This window comes from Melanotaenia boesemani, chromosome 14 (assembly GCF_017639745.1).
Source record: "Melanotaenia boesemani isolate fMelBoe1 chromosome 14, fMelBoe1.pri, whole genome shotgun sequence".
Lineage (NCBI taxonomy): Eukaryota > Metazoa > Chordata > Actinopteri > Atheriniformes > Melanotaeniidae > Melanotaenia > Melanotaenia boesemani.
In genome coordinates, this window is record NC_055695.1 from 25537515 (window position 1) to 25562401 (window position 24887).

The 24887-nt window shown below is 39.9% G+C and overlaps 1 protein-coding gene across 1 annotated transcript; it reads right to left on the minus strand.

Annotated features, from left to right (window-relative positions):
* Positions 1–448: 448 nt before the first annotated feature.
* LOC121652575 (leucine-rich repeat-containing protein 52-like) lies at positions 449–23056 on the minus strand. The gene is made up of 2 exons (XM_042005411.1): positions 21817–23056; positions 449–1573 (listed from the first exon to the last, which is right to left on the minus strand). The coding sequence occupies exons 1-2, from the start codon at positions 22463–22465 to the stop codon at positions 1239–1241; spliced, it is 984 nt and encodes a 327-aa protein (XP_041861345.1). The 5' UTR covers positions 22466–23056; the 3' UTR covers positions 449–1238.
* Positions 23057–24887: the final 1831 nt, after the last annotated feature.

Consider the following 24887-nt stretch of genomic DNA (forward strand, 5'->3'; position numbering starts at 1 on the left):
GACTTCTGCCTATTTTTTTTTTTTACTTTTTCTTTTTTGTAACAGAGGAAATGACCTTTAAGAGAAACTTTACACCAGACTGAAAAGCAGCCTCATTAGCTATTAAGTATGTTTCCATTCTGATGATTTTGTGCATGGCCACTGGGCTGAGGTGGAAAAGTTGTAATATCTATAAAATCAAATTGCATGAAAATAATCTAATCTCAGCCTTTAGCCAGACAACACAACATAAACACAATAAACAAGATTTTCAGGTGGTGTTAAGTCGTTGAAAGGGGACCCTGTGGAGCTTTTAGCCAACAAAGACATGTTTACATTCAGAATTTGTTATATAAAATCATATTCTGTTTTCAATGAGGCCAACGTACTTGAAGACAGCATCCATTCACAAACCCGCAACTTCTTTCTTTTACTGCTCTAGCAGTAAAAGAAGTTCTTTGGAGGGACTTGTTTGCTTTAAAGCAGAACAAGTAGTTGTAAAACTCCACAAGGTGCCTTTTAACTTGAAGAGCACAGACTAAAGAAGCACTTGGACCACTAAGTCCCTGAACTAGTTGAAATTTGTTCAGTTTATCATGTACATTCACACTTTTTTGTTTTTGTCCAATCAGTTAGAATCCAAATGCACCTGTCTAAAAGAGACAACAATAACTGGTGACTATTTCAAGTGAGTTGCCTTAAGGCATCAAAAAAAAAAAAAAAAAAAAAAAAAAAAAATTAATACTGAAATTTACCAGCTTCCCAGTTTTCACTGTAGCAGAGATAAGGCATCACTTTCTTTGTGACCCCTGATACTTTCTTGTGTATTTTTTTATGGATGTACTGCATGTGTGTGTTTTAATGTGCCACTCATGTATCATTTCTGGTTATAACTGTCAATTACACGGTGTTACTCAACAGCACTTTACATAGTATTCAGGGGCATTGATGGACTCTTTGTTGTGTGTGCAGCGTTATTGCTTTCAATAATCTCAGAGGTCATTCTGTTATCCTAAAGTGAAGGCATAGTCATCCTTATTACTGTCTCTGTCTCTCTTTCTCTCACAGACACACACCCAGTCTCACACACACACACACACACTCTCACGTTCCAATATGTTAAAGAGCAAATTGCAATATGGAAGTCTATAACAAAGAGAGACAGGCAGATCTCAGTTCATAGCCGGGCATTTGGTGTCAGAATCCTTTCATCACTTCTGGTTCCTGGCCCCTCTGTCTTTTCTCTTCTCTTCAGTCTGTCACACCTGCATGCCAGGTTTGCTCAGATCCCCATTCCCTTGGTTCCCTCCTCCTCCTCCCCCACCTCCACCCATCGGGCCCCTCTCTTCTTCATCATCACTGTCCAACTCCTCGCTCTTCCGCTTGCTGTAGCGCTCATACAGCACCATTAGCACACCCATCACCCACGCTGACACCGTGCCAGCCGAGAAGATGACGAAGCCGATGGCGATGAAGAAGAGGTAGTCCCAGTAGCCCAGGCCTTGGTGGCAATCTGCCCGCAGCTGCATGCCGACCTCCGCCAACCGCTGGCCCGCCAGCTCAGGGGGATTGTAGCAAACTGTCTGGCCCTCGTCTGAAGGTGAAGGACAGAAGGAAGGAGAAAGAGAACAAGAAGAGTAATGAGAGTGTAAATTAATTAGGAGAAATGTATGAAAAAAACAAAAGGCAAAAAATAATAAGTACATATGGTTAATAATGAAGGGCAGAGTATCAGGACAAAAGAGGACAAAAATGTAATTAAAGAGGAGAAAATGGTGGGCAACCATCAACAGTCAGGGCTTACACACAAACAACCTTGCAGCAATAACCTCTGTGATAAAGCAACCCAAGAAAAACAATGGATTTCCTCTGAGGTCTTTGGTGTCTAGGACATGGAAATATTATCATGCTGCACACACTCTCACATACATGCAAGGAAAGGTGACTGCAAGCCCATGACACATCACCCCTCCCGCCTCTTTGTGCACATCATTACACACCAACAAATGACTCCGCAGCAGCTGAGATAAGGAGACGGATGCTTTCTCTGACAAAACATCTGCCACTCATAATGAGGAATAAGATAATCAGCCGAGGCCTCTGTTGACCACACAGAGATGCAAAATCAATGTCATGACAAACAGTTTATGTGTTGAGTTTTATACTTTAAAACAGAGGGGGTCAAAAGTCACCACAGGCCTGACTACAGATACCAGATGGGATTCAAAATGCTAAGGAGCTTATTAGTCGAGGTTATTAGCATGATTTCCTTCTGCTACACTGACTTTGCAGCATTAGCATATACAGTAGCATCATATAGAAAAAAGAGGCATGCCTGTAGGTAAAGGGGTTGAATATAAGCTGAACACAAAAAGATTTCAATCAAAGGTAAAACTTTTTTAGTAAATATTTGAACCAAGATCAGTGGATTTTTTTCACTATTTCCAAGTGAAAACAGGAAAGAGGCACTTTGAAAAAATTTGAGCTTTTTGAAAACCTTTACCTTGACTTTATATCTTAATCCTCATACTAGAGATGCGGTTTGCTCATAGTCTTTCATAAGCAAGGATTACAGGCCAGGTGATGCAAATTTCAAAGCTTTTTAAATACTCTTCTTATTAAAATCTTGTTCCAACAATCAGCAATCTAGGCAGCTGCCTAGCACTTTGAAAATTAAAAGAATTGATTCCCCACAAAGAAGGCAATAAGAAGATAAAATGGCTTCAGTTAGCCTTTTAATCAGTTTGTGATGCAATTAAGAAATAGCAGTGAACAAGAAGGTTGAAGGTGTAGCTCATGGCTGGAAAAGTGAGATAAAATTTCAGAGAACTAAAGTAGGGATTGTTAGACATCTTGTTTGACATTACAGAAGATTTTTCCAGACTCTGGTTACTGTGCAGAGATCCTTAGACAAGTGTGCCCTTCATGAAGATTTTCAGAAGAAAATCTGTCCTGCATTCTCATAACAAAATTCAAGAAGTCTGAAACAATCATAGTGTCCTGTGAACTGATCAGTGCAAAAGAAAATACATATGTCTGGAACGAGCAAAAGCATGTTTGGAGAAAAGCGGTGCAGAACATAATGAAGACACCACCTCTACAGCTGGAAAGCATAGCAGACTGATCATTTTTTCGGGCTGGTGTCGTGTTTTTTTCTCAATCCTCGGATCTGGTCAAATAACTGATTTTGCTGAAAAACATTCCTAACTGAGTGAAATGGAGTATTGACATGGCAGACATGAGAAGAGCTGTTCAAACTATCTGAATATTAAGGAAAAGAGCTCCATTGCTTACTTTAAGATCTCTGTTAGCATAGGCAACACTGAACTATCTTTTATGAAAGAAAAGAGATAATTCGGTCCAACAATTCCTTCACAACTTTTGAAGCTCGGTTATGTTTATCCAGTCATACAGTGATTAGTGTGTATGAGGATAGTGGGGTGACTGTGAGCAGCCTGTGACATGTTTAACTTTGTGCCTTTTTTTTTATTAATCACAGACATTGATAATTTTTTTTTATCTTATAGCTAAACATACCCATATGATATATTGCTTCTGTATGTGGTGGACCATCTGTAATTTCAGTGCTGTAGACCAGCATCGCAATTTAATGTAAAGTGTGGTCAGAATTTCATTGCAGCTCTGTTGTCTTTTTCCTAAGTCTTTTGGAATTATCCCACTTGTCTTTAACCCTATGACATTTTCAGTCAAAGTCAAAGAAAAAGAGCTTTAAAAATGATGAGAGTAGGTCATTTTTTAAACTATTTGAGAATAACGTGCTCTTCAGGACCAACTAACAGATGTTTCCTTGCTTTGGCTCATGTGACTTCTGGAGAGGCTTGCAAAGAAGTTGATGACAACCTGCTGAGGGCATCCATCTATATGAATCAGGTGTGTTGCAGCAGGGAAACATCTAAAACATACAACAGTGGGTCCTGAGGATCAGTATTAAGGAGAACTGAGCAAGCACATTTAGCAGTGAAGATAATGGGACGAATAAAAATAATGTAAAATATAAAAAAGTTAGCTTTTAAAACAAAATAATGATTACAAACACATTTTAAATCCATAATGGACTACTAGAGGCAAAAACTAACCACTGGCGGTAACAGAAATTGCTTCTTGCATGCCATTGTGTAACAGTTAGTACAAATGCAGAGTGTTAACAAGAGAATGAGTGGAGGAGGGAGATGCATGCCATATATGCATCTAATATTGTAATCAGAAACAAGACGGGAGCAGAAAATAGCACACGCCATTTTCAATCAGTTTATTTGACTGTACCTTCACTGCTAATTCCCATGCTCCTCCACTCCCACCCTCCCTGTATGCCTAACTGCATTTGCACACTCCAGAATGGGCAGATTCTTTTAAGCTTGGAACAATGCAAGCAATGAGAGATAGAGATAGCAGAATGGAGACTGAGATAGCACTTTAAAAGATAATAGTCAAGAAAAAGTAGGGAGGAAGATAATAGAACAAAATGCAGTCAAATTAAGAAAAAAGGAAAACTAATGCAAAGACAGGAGACATGCAAAAACGTACAACTGTGTTTTCTACAGTGGCTGTAACTGATGGATTATTTGATGCTTTTGTTAACCATGTACATTAAACTGCGGATACTCACCAATAAAGCCAAAGGTCTGGAGCAGGAAATGAGCGATACACGATGGCGTGACCAGTTAGCTATGATCTATACTTCTCATACTCCCTGCCAGAGCTTAGCAGCAGCAAAAGCAGAAGCTCTGTTAGGACTTACACACCTAAATAAATCTAAATCCTTCTTTACAAATCCTTATGCCTTTTTTTCTTCTGGTCATACCAGATTTGACTGCTGAAATAACTATAAAACAGATTAGTCTGTTGAGTAGATTAGTCCATTTAGGTGTATACAAGGGCTAAATATAACAATTTAGCTAACTTAGTTGTCACATGACTGTTTTTTTTAGCTTGCTAGGGAGAATGAAAAGAAACACCTGCATTGCTCTGATAAGGTATTTTGATCAATACAATACCAGGAGGAGAAAAAAAAGTTGTATCAATGCTGTTCTGTCATGTCTGCTGGGACTGTTGCAGCAGATTAAGACTCTTTTGTAAAGTGATAACTGTGATGTTTTGGACTGTTTATTAGACAGCTCTCCCAGTCCAGGCAGCTAAGTCCAGAGGGCATTAAGTTAATGAGACAGCATGTAACTTTATGCAAGTCATTATGGGATAAGTGATCAGGGATGTGCTTACAGATTACTGTAAGACTGTTCTGTAGCAACAGTTCAACCAAGGATAAACGCGAAGAGTGTACAACAGCCTGTGTAACATGCTCAGCTGACATGCTGTCTGTCAGGAGAACATACAAACTGGTGTTTTATCTTCATCGTGTCCTTGTGTTCATATCTTATTTCTATCTCTCAGTGAATTTCTTTGAGTTTGAAAGGGAACAAATACGACACTGTGTGAGGTGGTTTGTAGGCTAGTCTCAGCCTTAGTCCTCAAAATGGTACCTGATTACTACTGCTAGAAAATTATTGAAAGTAGATCATTTAATGTTGGGCTGTTTTTTGGGCTTTTCCTTTGTGTGAAACAGATTCAAAGTCTGTCTCCACACATTCAGATTTGGACTTGCAGAACAGGCTTTAGGAGTGAGACAGTACCTGACTTTGCAGCATGGCTGCAGTAAATAGTGGACACTACTGACTGCAATCGAATTTCTGAGCTGTTTTCTTATCGTTTGATTTTTTTTTTTTTTTTTGAAAGGAAAAAAGAAAACACAATATCCTTTTTATTGTGAATGTGTTGCTCACTGTTCTTTATTTTAAGTTGTGTTAGAATTGTGCTTATTATATATATAGGGGGCTTTTTATGTTTATTACCTATTTTTAATTATTTTCAACTTGTTCACTTATATAGTTCTGTGCTTAAAAAAACCAGTGCGGATCTGTGAAGTATATCACTAAAGATTTATTGGATCAGCTTGGTCTTGCCGTATATCCTTTTGTTACCAGCACAACCCCTCTACTTGACCTTCAACAAAATGTGACCATGTTGGTGACCAGCGTGAGGAGGGGGTGCCAAGCTGTTGTGGGTGAGTATGGATCTGCACGCTACTAAGAACCCTGACAATCTAAAATGAATAAAGTGTAAAAATGGCCAATATGTCTTGTTTTTGTCTTTATTACTGTGGGAGAGTTCAATCCACCAAGCAACTCTAAACAAGACTGAATACCAACCGGAGAATTGCAGGAGATGTTGACACATTTTTTTGGTGCCAACATACAATTCATACATAAGTTTACATGTATATAGAAATGATTTCTAATTTGTACCAGACAACCAAAAAAGTTAAACTGTTGCTTGTGAATACATGGTTAAAATGGACAGAAACCACTACCTGCCGAATCAAGTTATTTCCTATATTATCTAAAGAATATTTTGTCCTTCTGTATCAAAGCTCTTGCCAAAAATTGCTTTGGAGCTGATTTACATGAAAATATGAAAGCATGTGTCTTTTCACTGTACATATAAAGAAAATGAAAGAAATTATGGCAAATTTTATTGAAATGATCTATTATCATGTTCACATGTTTTCTTTATAGTGCAGGTTGGTTATTGTACCATGTTAACGTCAAGGCTTCCCGTCCTTGTTACACCTGATTATCAGCCACTAGATCAGGTAAGCCTTTGAAATCTAAAGAACTCTTTAACAACGAAGAGTTCTGATTTCATCAAAATACTAACAGATTTTAAGAGGTCCCATGAATTTAGTCAGTTTTCTTTCAAGGATATTCTTTTAGAAAGTCGTGACAAGCTGGAGACTCAGGTGATGGGGCATCTTATTATTTCTGTGTTTTTCTCTGTTAATCATTTTGTGTTTCTCCATCTGTTATGATCAGTGATGTCTGAGCCGGCCAGCTGATCTGCTCTGTGTCATTACCCTGCCATGCTTGGCTTTAGTCAGGTTTAAAATTGCTTGCCTGGGTATCTGCAGTCAGTTTGCTGTCTATTATGTCTTACGGTGTAACATTTGTAACCGGATACTAGCCCTGTGGACACGCACACAATAGCAAACAGGTCCCTCATGGTACTTGGATCTCATTTGTCCTCCCTCTGTGGTCACCCATCTTGTAATAATTCTGATTGTTCACTGTTCTCAGCTGCATCCTCCTGCCACCTGCTCTCTTTTTAAAGTACAGTGTCATGGAAGATAAGACACATCTCTAAAACAAAAGATTTGAAGATGGAGTTATAGAAGTGCTTTAAACCCAGATAAAAATGAAAAACTGTCACACAAAGGATGTCTACAACTGACACTAAAGATCAGTAGAAGACCGGCTAAGCCTAGTATTATATATTAATAAGTTTGACACATGTTTTTTGGTCTAAATGATCCACTGTCATCCACTTTCTATATCTGCTTAATCCAGTTCAAGTTTGTGTGTGATACTCCACGTCAGCCACCTCTGTCTCTGTCTGAGTAGATTAAAGTTGCCAAAGTTACTAAATATAATGGACATTTCCTTTAAACAACATATCATACAACCAAGTGTTTTTAGAGAGAGGCTTCATCAGATAAGAACAATGACAGGCCATTTCTACTCACAGCAGAAGCTTATTGCAATAACAATATGAATATTAATTATATTAATATTTATTTTTTAATTAAAATCAGTTTTTTCGTCAACAACATAATTTCCCTTTTGGGGATCTATTAAATATTCCATTATATAAATGCTAATAAGAGCATTGCCACTATACTTCAAAGAAGTCATGAGTTCAATCTTCCATGTCTAAAAACTACATTGTCTCTAAAAACGCACTTTTGGTTAAATACATCAATTCTTCAGCTGTATTTAGCTTGATTTCAAAGCTGTATTGGTCCTAATTTCTGCTGCACACATGCTGTGTTTCTCCTCAACATTTTCGAGTAAATTCCTGACTGATTGCAATAATCAGAGATAAGAGATTTGTGGATTACTGGCGAACACAGGAAGAGGTGGCAGGATGATTCACTCTCCGTTCAGGCTCTCTACACCGTCTGTTTCTTTGTCGCTCTGTTTTCTCACTCATCCCATCACTCAGTCTGGGAAACCACTCAGACATCGTTTTGGCAGAATGCCCTTGACATTTTCAGTTTGTCCCTGTTTTTCACAGCCTTGTCTTCCATAATAAATGCCCACTTTTATATTCACTTTTATTGAATGCAGTTAAAATCACAATGCTTCTGTTTTAAAGCTCAGAGTATAAGGAATTAAAATTTCAGTGGTCACAATGGGGGATCTGTATGGTTAGCAACATTGTTTCTGAGAGTATTTATAAATGTGCATGACTGCTAGGAACCAGTACATTTTATTCATTTGAAAATGTCTGAAGTGTGAGTGAATGTCTTGAAAAGTGTCCAATTTGGAAGGTCCAAACCAGTGCTTGCCACCCTCAGCAAAAACATATCCCTCCTTTTTTTGTTGCCTCTGCAGCTCCTCATTAAGCCTCATTAAAACTCATAAACCAGCGATGCAAAAAGAAACTGATACTCCAGGAAGTAACTATGGGGTATTTTCAGGTTAGAGACTGTGTGTGCTGGAGAAACTTAAAAAGAAAGGGATACAGTGATATAGAGATGCATGTGTGTCCTCTATGCATTCACAGGACAGCTTGAATGTGCAGTCTAATTCCAGCAGCCTCAGGACAGGTGCTGCAGCCTGAAAGAAATCAGTTTCTGCATGCTTGCTGCACTGCAGTTTCCACATTTCTCCACCTAAAACAAACACTGGCTGCAAAACCCTGCAGTGTCAGATAAAAAAAAAGTGGGACAAAAAGCATCATGCCTTTTGGGTGATGAGACAGTGAGTAATGAATGTCTTTATTTTCATCTACATTTAAGCTGTGTATTCAGAAAGCAAAGTATAATGTCACAGGGCAGCAAGCAGAGCGGGCTGGTGGTCATCTGTAGGTCATCTTTGTGCTAACACCCTTGTTGTTTCTTTGGAGCTTGTATGGCCTCATGTCACTGTGCCAATAAAATGTATCAGGAGGGTTGTGACCAGTGACACAATGTGGAGAAGTTTGCCACTGACTGCACACAAAGCCCTGCAGCTCAGTGACACACTCCAAGCCAGGAGCTATGAGGATAAAAATAGTATAGGAATTAAACAGCAGTAATCACAGTAAAACACACAGAGAGCACCTTTCCTATTTACAAAAACAGGCAGCCTCTGACAACACAAAGCATCTTTCTCTGAACTTTCACTATATGCTGAGCTTTTCAAGAATGGTGGGACGGTGTGGGGGACTTTGGTGTTTCTCTTTCATTCAAAGGATAATGCACATTTAAATAAATCCAGAGAGAAGTAAATGCAGTGTTTATATTTGAGTGCTCTTCCGTAACTGTATGTGCATGTTTGACTAGCTGTTGCAGCTGGACGATACGTCTGTGTCCGTGTCATCAGCTGGATTGTTTCAAGGCTCAGGACTGACATGCTGACAGAGCAGAGGGATCATCGCTGTCCTGCAGGAGAGGTGGTGCCGCTACTGAAAAATGCTGCTGATTATTTAATGAACTTCATCTTGTTCCATCATCTCTGATACTTCCACCCAAAAAATAAAAAAATAAAAAAATAAAAAAAATGTCTGCCATTATAGGAATAAGAGTTTCACATTGCATGTGTATGGCATGATCAGACCAACGAGGTATTAACCAACAGGGCTGAGATTACATCCTGTGATCTGTAAACTGAGCTATTTATAAGCAGATTAATTATGCCAATACATATGGAAATCGGTATGGTGGTGGTCTTCTATTGAGGGGAAGACTGGAAGCAGCAGACACAAGCATCTCCTAATACGCTCAATTGCAGTAAGTTAACAAAAGACAACTGTTAATAATAATAATAACAATAACTTTATTTGTATAGCACTTTTCGAAACAAAGTTACAAAGTGCTTCACAGCATTTAAGAACACATACACAAAGGTAAAACAATAAAACATGAATTCAAAAGAGACAATAAAATTAATAAAAACAAATTCACAATAAGAAAGCCATTCTATAAAAGTAAGTTTTTAATTTAGTTTTAAAAGTACTTACAGTGTTGGCTACCCTGAGCTCCTCAGGCAGAGAGTTCCACAATTTAGGAGCTCTGACTGAGAAGGCCCGGTCTCCTCTAGTGAGGAGACGGGAGGGGGGCACAGTCAGGAGGCTCTGACCTGAGGAGCGCAGGCACCGACCCGGGACATAGGGGGAGAGCATGTCACAAATATAGGTGGGGGCTACACCATGGAGGGCTTTAAAAGTAATTAATAAGATTTTAAAATCAATTCTAAAATTGACCGGTAACCAATGTAAGGAAGCTAAGATAGGGGTGATGTGTTCATGTTTTTTAGTGCCTGTTAAAAGTCTTGCTGCAAAGTTTTGGACCAGCTGGAGACGACTGAGCAACTTCAGACCTAAACCTGCGTATAGTGCATTACAATAGTCCAACCGGGAGGAAATTAGTGCGTGTATCACCTTTTCCAGGTCAGACTGGGAAATAAAATGTTTGATCTTGGCTATGTTACGAATGATAAAAACAAGATTGGACAACCTTTGTAATCTGAGGGCTAAAATCAAATTGTGAATCTAAAATAACCCCCAGGTTACGGGCAGATGGTTTTACCAGATTGGATAAACTATCAAGAGAAGAGAGATTTTGAGTGACTTGAGGTGGACCGAATAGAATTATTTCTGTTTTTGATTCATTGAGTTCTAAAAAATTTTGGGACATCCAGACCTTTATGTCAGAAAGACAGTTAAAAATGGGAGTGAATGATTCAGGGTCGTCCATAGCCAGCGGGACGTATAGTTGTGTGTCGTCTGCATATAGATGGAAATTTATATTGTGGTTTTGAATTATTTGACCTATGGGAAGCATGTAAATGGAAAATAAAATAGGTCCAAGGATTGAACCTTGTGGAACACCATATGATAGGGGGGCAGAGGAAGATGAAAACTCTCCAAGTACTACAGAAAATGACCGGGATGAGAGGTAAGAGGAGAACCAAGATAATGCAGAGTCAGTAATGCCAATAAAATTTCTGAGACGCTTTAACAGAGTGGCGTGGTCAACTGTATCGAATGCTGAACTTAAATCAAGTAAAATTAAAATTGAACATAGACCAGTATCAGCAGCTAAGAGCAGGTCATTGGTGACTTTTATAAGGGCAGTTTCAGTACTGTGGTGTGAGCGAAAGCCGGATTGAAACTTTTCAAACATGTTGTTATTTTTCATGTGCTCGGTCAGCTGGGTGGCAACAGTCTTTTCTAAAAGTTTGGCTAAAAAAGGCAGATTTGATATAGGTCTGAAATTGTTCAGGTCCAGAGGATTAAGTGAGGGTTTTTTTAGAATCGGTCGAACTACAGCACTCTTGAGACCAGGGGGGGACACAACCAGATGACAATGAACTGTTAATAATAGAGAGGATGTGGGGACCCACGGTGTCGAAGATGTCCCTCAAAAATCTAGTGGGCAGAATGTCTAATTTGCAGGTAGTAGGATTTGCATGCTGAATAAGATCCTTTAAATTGGATAAAGAAATTTGTTTAAAATGTGTCAGTGAGGACCCAGTTTGGTTCGGGATATCAAAGTTGCCAGGGGCAGGTGGAATGTTATTCCTAATGTTGGCAATTTTATTAACAAAATGAATGAGAAACTGCTCACATTTTGCAGCAGAAGCATCGATAGGAGGGGTAGGAGGGCAAGTAACGAAGTTTATTGTTTTAAATAATATTCTAGAGTTGTTGCTGTTTGAGATTAACTCTGAGAAATACAATTTGCGTGCTTCTTCCACTGCCAATTGGTAGGCAAGCATATGGTGTCTAAGGTTTTCTAAAGATACCACAAGTTTATCTTTTTTCCATTTGCGTTCTGCTTTTCTGCATTGTTGTTTTATCTGCCTCGTATGATGATTAAGCCAGGGTAGGAAATTCCTTTTGATAGGTTTTGTTTTATACGGGGCAATAATATCTAGAATTTCCTGGCATGTATTATTGAAATCGTCCAGGAGTTCAATTACTGATGACACATTTGTTTGCAAATTGCTTATCGGTGCAGCCAGAAACATGGTGCTAAAACTGTTTGTTGAGTTGGGTTTCAAACTGCGAGTACGGCTGCTTGATGTAAGCTTTTGTATGGTAGAATGCAAATTAGTTTTGAATGAGACACCCTTATGGTCAGAAACACAGAAATCCAAGAGGTTTACATTATCAATGTCAACTCCGAGGGAGAGGACAAGGTCAAGAGTATGTCCTCTGTTATGGGTTGGATTTTTTACATGTTGGACTAAGTTAAAAGAATCTATAAGACTAATAAAATCAGTGGTAAAACTAGTTAAGCATCTGCCCACCAGCATGCTCCACTCCTATCTGCTCCTGCACTTCACCTTCATCTCTAACCTGCACATCATTTAAAGGAGGAGGTTTAAGAACATGTATAATCACATATGGACATATTAACCACCGTGTCTTTTAACCTCTCTCTGTCAGTGTTTTTGGCCTGAGATTAGCTGCGGTAGTTATTTGAAAGCCCAATCTTTCACATTTTTGCCAGGCCAGTCTTTTGACTTTTGTGGGGCACTTTGTTATCACATGTGCAGAATGTGGTTTTCATGTTTTCTTTCTGAAATAGACAAGATCTACCCTTGGATGGCATCACATGTTGCTCCAAAATCCATGCATCGTTCAGCATCAGTGTCTTCAGAGATGATAAAGTTACCCTTGTCATGTGCACTTGACAAAAGATTTGCGACCTTATTATCCAAGAAAAAGATGGCTTTCAGATAACTGAAGGACAGTTTTCTACTTGACCTTAAGCTAGCTTAAGCCTAGAGATTTTATTTGTACATAAGTTCTTTGTGTGTTGTATTTGTGTACCTAAGCCCATGTTGGGACTTCTGCAAGAGTCATTAGATGTACAGATCTTCAGTTTAGTAAAGGTTGTTAGAACAGACCTTTTTACTATATACAGTCACACATGCAGTGCTTTCTCTCTATCATACACACACACTGATGATTGCATCAAAGGCAGCATGGGGTTTAGCATCTTGCCCAATGACATTTCAACATGGGGTTTAGGGCAGCAGGTGCTGATTGAGATGAGCACTCTTCTTCCTGAGCTACAATCAGGTGTTGTAAAACAGGGCAAGCGCCATTACATTTCTTTTTTCTCTCACCTGTCCTCTGTTCACCACACTACACTGCTCATTTCCTGTCAGCTAATTCATAAAAAATATGATTTACAATTATAATAACTGCACATGTCTTTATAAAAAAAATCCAAACCAAATGAACTCAACACAGGTTTTAAATTGACTGACATCACCATGAGGAGATTTAAAGTTTCTGGTTCTTTTCTCATAAACTTTGTTTTAAGTAGAATCTGATACAAATAAATAACCAAAATGTAAGATATTAATAGCATGAGGATTGTTTTACTCTGAAACAGCACAATAACTGGTAGTTTCTTCTCCCTTCAGCCTATCATCATCATAAACAACTGAATCCACTTTCCTCTACCAGGACTGATAACTGCTTCATAAATTCAGACAACTCAGCCTCATACTAGCAGACAAATTTGTAGGCATTCGTAGAAAGCAGTCAATGTGCTCTCAATCTGGAGAAGCAGGGAGGCATTCTGACAGAGAAGCTAAGCTAACAGCTACCTAGAACTTGTTCTAACACTTTGCCTCTTTCACAATTCGGTTGGACCTTTTTGGCGAAAAATGGTTCCCTCATTAACCCGCCACTCCTCCTTAGCTTTCACACATCCCAGACATAGACGGTGTCTCAGCCCTGCATCAGTATTTTCTTACAAAGTTCAAGTGGAGGTAGCAGAATAAGCTGAGTGACGGCAGCATTACTGGTTAGAGTTCCATAAATGGCAGCTTGATGTGTGTAAACACACACTAAGGCAGGACATTACACCTCCCTTGACAGCTCAAAATTCACAATATGGCATTCGCTTGAAAAGCAATGAAATTGGTTGTTGCGAATGCTAAAAAATGTGCTCCTCTGGTGGCCTGTGTCCGAGTAGGTGCTAGCATTGCTGCGCAGCAAGAATTCCTACCTGAATATCTTGTTGTCTTACAGCAGCATTGTAGTTCCTTCTGAATAGGAAAGTTAACGTCCCACGTAGGTTTGTTTAAACACCATATTGTATTCTTGCTTTAAAGGTGTCTTTTGACCCCGAATTCTAACATCAGGAAAGGGTCTCTAAGCTCATTCTTCAGGTTTGGACTCTGGAATCAAATCTTAGTCCATTTTTTAATCCTCATTACTAAATGTCAATCAAATCTGTCTTCAAAAAAAATATTCACAATATACTGCTTCCCAATTCATATCACTCCATTAAATAAACACATTTTCTAAATGTATTTGTGGTGGAAAAATCTTGTATTGATGATATTGTGACCATCTGTGAGAGACACAGCTAGTCATTAATGATTGTGACCAGGACTGTTTTTACAGGATACTGTTATTTTTAGTGCCCCTGGGGGTGAATACAGTTGTAGAAACACATCAAAGGACTTTATTGCCTTCTTCTGCAAACAGTCAACATGAACCTCACTCCAGGGGTCTGGCAGCAGTGGAAGAGAGAGAACTTTCCCCGGGGGACCGGGTATATAAGCATGTGTCCTGAGCTAAGAAATCAATTCTAACATTGTCGGGTGGCCTGTGTTAACTTGTTTTCTGGTTGTGTTTGAACTCCTGTGATCGCAGTAAACAGCTGTGTCTTTTCACCTAACAATTAAGCATTAAAATTCATCCACTCTAAATTAGTCAGATTCTGTGGGAGAAATCAGATTGTGGCACAATAACAACTTCTTGAATTCATCTGTGCATTTCAGCTACTCCAAGTCAGGATCATCGTCTTTGTCCTTTTTATCCACGTCATCTCTTCCCTTCTCCACCAGATTTGACTACTTTTTAGTCAAAGAAAACACAACTAACAAAACAACAGTAGTTGTAAAGACAGATAACAGGAGAGCCTTACTTATAAGAAGGCTCCTCTGTCCCAGGATGCAAGCAGCATGACATATCCTCTCATTCTCTATAGAAATGGAAAACATTCCCCTGTGAAGTGTTAAAAATATCTATCAATACCTTGGTTTGCAATAAATTACTTTCACACATAACTGATTCTACATCTGTTCTATGTCTTGTCTCAGTTTCTGCAGCACAGCAGCAGGAATGACTGGACAGTTTTTGTGACACCTGCAGCAATCAAATCTATCCACCGACATGACTGACATGGACGCTGCCTAAATAAGACAGATGTTCATTTGCTTAGCATGATGCATCCAATAAGAACTGGATCTGGGCCCAGATTCAGTCCCAATCCATGTTAACAGAAGTCTGTGATATATACGTGGTCAAACATTTAGGGCCCCTCCTTTTCCACTGAAGCGCAGATATCTCGCCGTTTACCAGCTAAATGCATCATACAGGGGTCAGTGAATGCTAAGAATAGCTGACCTTTTTTCATCATCACATCCACAAGGGCTGAAAAAAATCACATGCCTTCATACTGCTCTCCTCTTAAATATGGTATTAGTCAGATTATCACCATCCACGTTTCCATCATTTCTTCATAAAATCCCTTCTTCCTCAGGCGGAAACCAGGTGGAGAGTGAGAGAAGTGAAGGTCAGATAACAACAACCCGTGCTCTCCTCTTTGCTTAATCAATCCGCCTTATCAGTCCTGCTCCTTTTATCACCTCCCACTTTTCATTCCCACTCTGGCACATTTGCATTTATTCCCCCCTTTCACTGTTAATCACTCCTTTCCTCTCGTCTTCCTCTACGTGCTTTTATTTCTCTGGGTTTTGCTCTGTCATCTTCACACCCTCTACTCGCTTATCCAATTTTATTCAGTTTGGTCACACACACGTGTGCACGTACACATCAAGTCATGAATGCAAACTCACACTCCTGAGCTAACTCCCCTCCGTGCCTCAGGTGATCTCATCACAAACACGCCCACACACACATCACATCGGTGTTGGTTTCAAGTTCACACCGTGAAATGCACAGGGACGTACAAATATATACAGGCCACACTGCACAAGTGGACCAGTTGAATTGGATGTGCTTTTCTACACCTGATGGGTCTGAGGAACGGTTCCAGCTAATAAATGATGTATCATCTACCTGTATTAAAGTGAATCGATGCCTGCTTGTCATAATGAATGCTTTAAAGGATTTGAGTGACAGATCTAGGGCACAGACGATTGGTAGCTCCTTGATAGTCTGTTTTGTTTTTTTTTCCCTTGTCTGTATTCAAATCCAAATGCACCTGCAGGTCCAGCTTCTTTCCACACTTTCTGCCTTATCTTTTCTTTTGCTGCACTAAACTACGCTCTCAAACTGTAGTCAAATGCTGTGAAAATGTTACTCTTTCGTTCATTTTGCCTTTATTTCAACCCCATGACCTCTGTTTCTCTTTCTCTTTTATGAATATTTAACTCTTGCCCCACGATTGGCCCCTTGCTTTGGCTTTTTGCCTCTCGCCTTTAAGCTGTCCAGGACACCAAGGGGCAGCCAGAAATACTTTTCCCCAACACTGGAGCCATAAAACCATAAACTCTGCCAGCGCAGTCAGACAAGCCACTCACATTCTGTGTATTTAGAGTAGGCACTTGTCAAAATCAACCGACAGTGAGTACAACGGGTCATTCAACAAGCTGAGGTTCCATTAGGACACGAGAAAGTGCATCAACTCATTGCCAGGAATTAATAATAGAGAACAGCAGTGGGAGAAAGAGATGTCAGGACAGATGAGCTGGGAATTATGGGAGTAAAGATACTGGATTTGTTGTATAAGACAGCAAACATTTTTATTAAAAATAGGTTTAATCTTTGAATTAAGGTCATCTTGATTACAAAACCTATGTCCAAAAAAAGTTGGAAAGTTTTTTAAAACATCCAAACTTTCTGGCAAGAAAAGCACAGGTCTGCTTACCCTAAATTTGTTAAAAAAAATATATTGATCAGTAATTAAGCCTTTTAAGCCCTAACCAGAGGGCACATATGGCCACCCGTCCTAAGTTTGGTTCTGCTGGAGGCTTTTCTTCCTGTAACTGAACACTATTACTAACTGGACTAATGTGGATTATATAATAAATGTGATTGCTGTGAGTTGATTTGAAGTGACACAATCACAAAGGAAATAGTTTGCAGTGTTTCGTTGATCGACTTTGCTGTAAGTTGAAAATATAAACAAATAGAATTTGATACCATAAATAGAATTTTATACCAGTTTGGTACCAGACACATTCAAAGAGATATCAAATGTCTCTTTGGTACCACTACATTACATAATCCTTCATTTTAATTACACCTTTTAATAATTTAGAAACTAAAAATACTACTTGTTCCAGTTTTCAGAGGAATCTATGCATATTTTTGCTGAATAGAAGATACAAGAAGCTGCTCGACAGCCAACTATTATAACTATTAGTTCAAACTCCCCAACAATTAGTCATTTGTGAGTCTCAGAGTAGCATGTCTCATTGCACTGATCAAATTGCAAATGCTTTTGGTCATGTAGCATTTGCTTTCATACAATTTTCTCCTATTTCATGACATTATCATTGCTTTGGTCATATCGGTCAAATTTAATTATACTTATAACTGCAGAATAATCAGTCCCCTTAAATAAAACTAATAGTCCTTGTTTCATTGCTTGAGTTTTTACTTATAAAAGTTAAACTAGTTATCAAAATCTGTCTAGCAGATTTTAAACATTTCTTTATAACATTTTCCTGTTATGTCTCCTAATTTGAACAACTGCTCTTAGCTGACCTTCAGCTTTCACTAAATCCAATAGAGGAGTTTTACTCTGCCTGGAGGTGGAAGGTGTATGACCAGCTTCCACATACTCAAATGGCTCTGCCAGCAGCCACTGATGCAGGATGCAATGAGATCACAGCAGAGGGTGTATGTTTTTTTTGTATAATGGTGTGAACAAATTACTGTAAGATAGCAAAGAGTGTATGAAGTGAAATACTGTGTCATGTATTCTGTTACCCTACTAACAACAGTAATGTGTAACTCTACTGTAGTTTTCAGATGGCTGTACATCTAGTGTGTAGTGTTGTTTTGGGCATTTTCAGGCAGCGTCTCAGAGATCTGACTTTTTTTTTATTTAAAAGCACTTACAGATTAGACTGTCATAATGAAAACATGACTAAGCCATTTGAGTACCTAGTTCATACTCACTGGTGGAAGGACTTTTTCATTTGGATGGCTCTGACAGTTTCATTGACTTCTTGCTTTTGAGGAATGAACTCTCTATTTTTAGCAAGTGACATGCTTTTGCAGGTTATCCTCTAGGTTCTGCAGTTTGTACTAATACTTTTGAGAAATGCACTGCGTAATACCTTGCACTGTGCTGCTGAAATAACCACAGACATCATGTAAAAAGTAGTTTAATAGTAACGTTCCTTCAAAATTTAAGTTACAATAACAAAGTGGTTAAGTAACATTGTGTTCCAGGGTAATCCTAAGCCTACATGGCAATGCTGATTGTGGTGGGATTACAGATTCTCATGCAGTGCCATCTGAGGGCTTGAAAGGCATGAATCAGTGGTTTCTGGCCTTCTACTTTATGCACAGAGATTTCCCCAGACATCCTGAATTTTTTTCCTAGTTTAATACACTATAGATGTGTAAGACCAAAGTTCTTAGACATCTGTATTTGGATTTCTATAAAACCAACCCAATTTTTCTAAACAATTTTAGCACAAAGTTGGGAATTATGACAAATCTTTGCTGGAAAAAACTTTTCCTTTGGCAGATACTACTTTTATGCCCAATCCTGACACCCTCACCTGTCACCAATTAATTTGCTGATTGCAGAATCTTGAATTTTTCTGTCTTACTTTACCTCTATCCCAGTGTTTTTAGTTTATTGTTGCCACCAAATTCTAGTTTTGTTTGTTTCCTTAACGCATTAAAGCTCAAATTCAGCAATGTAAGCAATACTAAATAACATTTTTTAATGATAAAATTACAGACTAAAGATTTTATTGTATTTCAACTTCTCTTGAAATTCGGGTTTAAAACACGAAGATCAAGAGGACCATGGCATTAATAGATAAGAAACAATACATAAATAAATAAATAGTGACTAGGATCTGATAGTTATTAACAGCTATAAACTTTATTTAAAAGCTTGATGGCAGAAGGAATCTATGTAAGGTGCAAAAAGATAAAACAATAATAAATCTGAATGTAAAAAGCTTGTTTGTAATGCACGAGGTGCAAACACTTTTACTGTAACTGCCTTAAACAACTGGGCTCTGTCACTGCTATAACAGCACCAATTATACAGCTGCATGACTCCACCTGCAGAAATAAGCATGACCTGTTGCAGAGCCCCTTAAGTATAACTGTGACTGTTCTAACTCTAAAATCCACTTTGTCCAGTTATCTGCCTTCGTCATTCATGATGAAGAATATGCTTTTAGGACAGAAAGCTGTAGCCTTTCTGGTATGTAATTGTGTGCTTGTAAGAGTGAGATTGAAAGGGGGGGGGAGTTGACTAGCAATCAATGCCACTCAAAAGCAAGTTATTATTAATTTCGCAGTCTGCTTTCCTCTCACTTTTTTATTGCACTCACTTTTCCTTCCGTCTTAGACTTTTTCTCCCTAAACCAGACCTGGAAAAAGATGCCATAAGAAGCATTCAACTGTCCAAAAATTAACCATGTGACCAGCTTGTCCCCCCCACCAGTGTTCTCAGTTTTATATATTTTCCCTTGACTCTTTTTGCTTTATTCTTGCATTTGTTTGAAATTTTCTGTCTTTCTGTCACATAACTCTATAACACTCCTGTTGTCTCCCTTTATAGGTGGAACAACAAATCAGCTGCCAACTTTGCAACTTGTCTGAACCCAGAGTTTAACTTTGGTGGCAGCCAGCATCAAAACATGTGAGTGTGTCTGAGTGACACTCATCAAACACGCTAAAGTCCTTGAACAGAAACACAGAGTGAGCACTAAATTTCTGTGTGAAGAAGGGGAAACGCTCATAAACATGCACAGTTGCATGCACCTGATTCATATTCTCACTGAAAGGTAGTGACAGCTGGAATCTGTGTACGTTAGACTCACAGCCCTGCAGTTAGATCAGAAGGCATTCATGACCACAGAAACCCTGCATTATCTAACACACTAAGATACACAAACACACATGCTTGCTTGACCCCATTTACTTCATTACACCGGTTATGACAGTTGTTTGAGTGTTTTGCCCATGAATGATTTTTCAGCTATGAAAAGACAGAAGATGAGTTTCCTTAACTTTGTTACATTTTTTACATTAAGTGTGCAGGCAGGTGAAAAATAGCTGGAATGATTATTTATAGTGATTAAACCTGCACTGGTGTGGGCATTTTTATTGTATACCAACTCAAATGGGGGTGATAGGTTGGATTGCTTATAATTCAGTTCTTCCAGGTTATTTGCTCTGAGTTTTGTTGCAGAATTGTGTTAAGGTGCTTGGTGGGTTAAACAGCAGAGCACAGTATGGACAATAAGTGTGTGAATATGTGTGTTCTGGGATTATATGTAATAGCTTCTGAGTGTGATATGAAAGGTGAAGGTGGATAACAACTTTGGGGATTTGCTGTCTTGCAGAGGTCTTCCTAAGTGTTGAATCGGTGTGTCTTCTGAAGGAAGCAAGAGTGAGACGAAAAGCTTTAATGGAATCCCACACACACACTCACACTTACACACACTGTCCTTAGTGGAAACATCCGCATCCAGCTTTTCTGAGCATAATCATTAACCATCTGGACTGAAGGGCCAAAGCATAAGGCAATGGGAGCACCAGCACACCCAGGTGCGTGTTGTGTGTGTGCCCGTGTATGTCTGTGTGTAAGTGTGTGTGTGTGTGTGTGTGTAGGCAGAGGAGGTTCTGGTCAGGGAAAAGAACAGATATAAAAGGACTTAATCTTCCTTTGAGGACTAGCTCTGCCTTCAGGGTCCTGACAGACAAAACACTGACATTGATTGGATGACAACAGAATGTAAAACAGCCATTAGATGCAACACCATCATTGTTACAACACCTGACCCTAGGGCAGCTGCTTGAAGCTACAAGCTCAATTAACATTTAGAGACAAAACTCGTCTGAGCTAGTCCGCACTGAGAAGGTCACATGTCCTCTTTTTGGTCATTCCTTGAATTGGTGTCATTCACTCCTTCTGTTTGTTTAATGGACTTGCTAAGATGTCTCTAAGTCTGCTGATTTGTTGGCTTAAAACTGAGATATTGCTAAGACGTGAACTGCAATTTGAGAAGAGTGTGTTGTAAAGAGGAATGGAAAACAAAATCTTCAGATTGCTCTGACTCTGAGGCTGAGCCATTAGAGTCAGAGTCTGTGTGACTGCTTGTCAGAGAGCCCTGCATCTGAGCACATGGAAAGCCACATGGAAGCATGTGTGTACAAACATCCACAAAGTATAAACATGTAGTCAGCTGCCCCCCATGTAGACTGACCAAGTGCACATAATCAAATGACCTAAATGGGATGAGGTGACAAACAAAAGATAAAAATATTTGGTGGGTCTTTAGTCTGTAGTCTTAAGAGAGAAATGGTGAGTTTACTTGCCAGGGCAGTCCAAGAAGCCAAACAGTAAACTTCTGTGGGCCAAATGTACCAAATTATGCAAGCATGGACATTTTCTCTCTTACTTTGGACTCCAAATGTCACCTGAAAAGTTAACTATTATTATTTATAGTTTATATATAACAGTAAATAACCCTGCTTGTTCATTCGAAGTTAATTGTGTAGAGTAACGACCATCCTCACCTTGGAACTTGTATCCCTCTATCTTCACCCAAAGGCAGAGGTCTTCCGTGTCACAGTCGCACCTCCAGGGGTTACCACTGAGGCCCAGTGACCGCAGAGCAGGCAGGGCGATCAGGCTACTAATGTTAAGGGTCGTCAGATTGTTCCTGCTCACATCCAACACCTGCAGAGCAATGTTCTCCGAAAAGGCATCCGGGTGGATTTCTCCCAGACCCGGATTATCCGTCAACCGGAGCATCACCAGAGACGCCAGAGGCCCGAAAGTTCGGTCCTCGATCTGCAGCAGGCTGTTGAAAGACAAGTCCAGATAAGCGAGTTTTCGCAAGTTCCCAAAAGTGGATTCGGCGATTTCTGTCAGCGAGTTGTTGCTACAATCCAGGTAGACAAGATCGGAAAGGTAGTTGAGCTGCAGCGCTGGTAGGTCCCCGATGCGGTTGTTCGAGATGATGAGCTGCCGGGTCGCGAGCGGCAGGTCATTGGGGAACAGGGTGAGATCCTGCCCCGCGCATTGGACCACCAGCTGGTCGTCGCACACGCATCTGTCGGGACAGCCGGCAGTGAGAGCCGGAGAGGGGGCAACCCCCATCACGAAGATAAATAAGAAGAGGAGCCGGAGGGACTGAGCACTTGGCTCGGGCAAGAAACGCATGACGAAGCCGCCCAGAGCCTCATGAACTCGTGCTGAGCTGGACCAGCACTCCCCGGCGCTCTCCGGGCATCCTGCATGGGTGTGTGGAGCTGGGAGACAGGAGAGATGCCTGCTCTGGAGGTCTGGCTGTCGCTGCCTAAAATCCTGGCTGCTGTTTATGTCCAGCCTTTCTCTCTCGGAAAGACCTTCGGTCAGTCACTCACACACACACGCTGGAGCTCCGCGCGCGTCGCCGCAAGACATAATTTCAGAAGGTGACCGAGAGACGCGCGTCGGTGTCAGGGTGAGACCCGTGCAGCTTACCGGACTTTGTCCCACCTGAGGACCATAACACAGCTGAATGTTGTCGAACAACCTCTGTGTGTCTCATCTCCGTGAATTAATCGTCTCCAACAGAGTCTGGTTCTGTAGTTTCCAAACAAATATCACGACTTGAACAAATGTCCGGAATCCTGAACAAAGTAGACTACATTCCCCCGTGAAATCTTCTCACCCCGCTCACATGTCCTCGAATATGTGTTGTGTGATCCTGCGTGGGTGTTGTGTACCAGTGTCCAGCAGAAGACGAGTGGATTTCTCCCCTCAACCGGAGCGCACTGTGTTCACACAGCTTGTGTATAATGATGCTCTGGCGCTTTGCGCGCCCTCCGTCCTCTTCCAGCGTTCACACTGCAGCTCTGAACGCGCCGAAGTGCTGTTTGTGTTGTGTGCGAGTTGGCCATAGGTGGTTTGCACTGGTGACGTCACCAGGTGTCATCCTTTTGAAAGAGATAGATAGATAGATAGATAGATAGATAGATAGATAGATAGATAGATAGATAGATAGATAGATAGATAGATAGATAGGAGTTCAGAGAGTAAACCGTCATAAAACTCAAATAAATGAAGGAAGAGTGGGTGAGTCTTTGTGTGTTTGCATGAAAAAGACTTGGTCATAATCTTGGCTGAAAGCTGCAGCCTCTTAGCCATGCACAGATTTAACAGTCCTTATCTCATGTGGTCCACTTGTTAATTTCTCCTCTCTCTGTCCCCAGCAGCTTCCTGACAACATAATGCATTCAAATTGGATTGTGTGCGCTCTGTTATTAATTGCTTTGCATTGTCGAAATGTAATTGAGGGAGGTGGTGAAGTCACGCGCTCAGTTGTCTAAATGCATCATTTCATTTATGTTTTCTTCGTAATATTATTTTATTTGGCGGAAGGCTGACTTGATGCTGACTACCACTTCTTGATGGTTTTGGTCTCATAAAAGACATCCAGGTTAGAAATGGAAGAGTTTTGGAAGTGGATAAAAGTTGCAGTGTGTTGTCAAACAAGTGTGCAAGCCTGCTGTGAGTAAATGAGTTGAAATAAAGGATTACTAAGTAGCCATGATTAATGCCATTATGCAAATGAAGTTAAACTATTATTATGACAACATTTATTCATCCTTTATTACCAGCAGCTACAATCTTTGCATTAAAGATGCATGTCAAATTTCTATCCTTTATGGATCACACACACAACATTAGTAACCAGTGAATCACCCATTTTCTTCTCCTTAAGCGATCATTATACGCTTTGCTTGGCCTTCATGTTAAAAGTCAGAAAAGAAAATCAATATACAGCCCATAGAGGACCCCCATGCTTCCTTTTCCTTACTCTAATACACACTTTGATAGGCTGCAAAGCCAACCACACTTAAGGCTGACACACCTGGAAGAATAATCAGCTGGGTGCTGTATTGTCTGAGCAGTGCAGAAGTTCATCCACATGACCAGAAGAACTGTCAAGGAAAAGTAAGAGTCAAAGCTGACTAACCACATCACAACCAGATACCTAACTGCAAGCCTGGGTGTGCATTTGGAAGCTGGTACAAGACTTAAGTTAGAGGTTTCATTTCCCAGCTGAAATTGCATCGGCTAACCTCAACCTTGTGTTCCTTTGTACCTTGCACCATCTTGTTCACTAAGCCTGCAGTGTCTCTGGAAGATGCAGAGGAGAAGGCTAAACAGAAGTTGAGGTGCACACATGTAACTGAAAAGCAAAGATCTAAATCATTTATGGTTTTGTGATCATGTCAACAATTGAGGTACTCTTGAGAGTTGAGAAGGCCTAACCCAAAGCGGGGAGTCAGAGGCTCTGGGTAAAGAGAAAGAACTCTAGCAGAGACTTGCTGGAGTAAATGACATCTAAGGGTTCAGCCCAGGGAATCTGGATTCACCTCAGAACCTATTAAAGCTTTGGTGGACCCATTAGTGGACCATGAGGCCAGCTGTTGTTTTATATACCCACATATTTTCTACTTTTTATATCTATCTACTCCATCTAATTGAATATTGGGGGAAAAAATAAGATTAAGGTTAAATGGGCATACCCAGTTAAATGCACCCACTTAAAGCAAATATATGCAAAAAAAGTGCATATGTATCCCTTTATAGT

Excerpts from the sequence above, each read along its gene's own strand:
- LOC121652575 (XM_042005411.1), bottom strand. The coding sequence starts at position 22,465 with ATGCGTTTCTTGCCCGAGCCAAGTGCTCAGTCCCTCCGGCTCCTCTTC. Across the intron at positions 1,574-21,816 it reads AGAGGGATACAAGTTCCAAG|ACGAGGGCCAGACAGTTTGC; the intron begins GTGAGGATGGTC and ends CTTCACCTTCAG.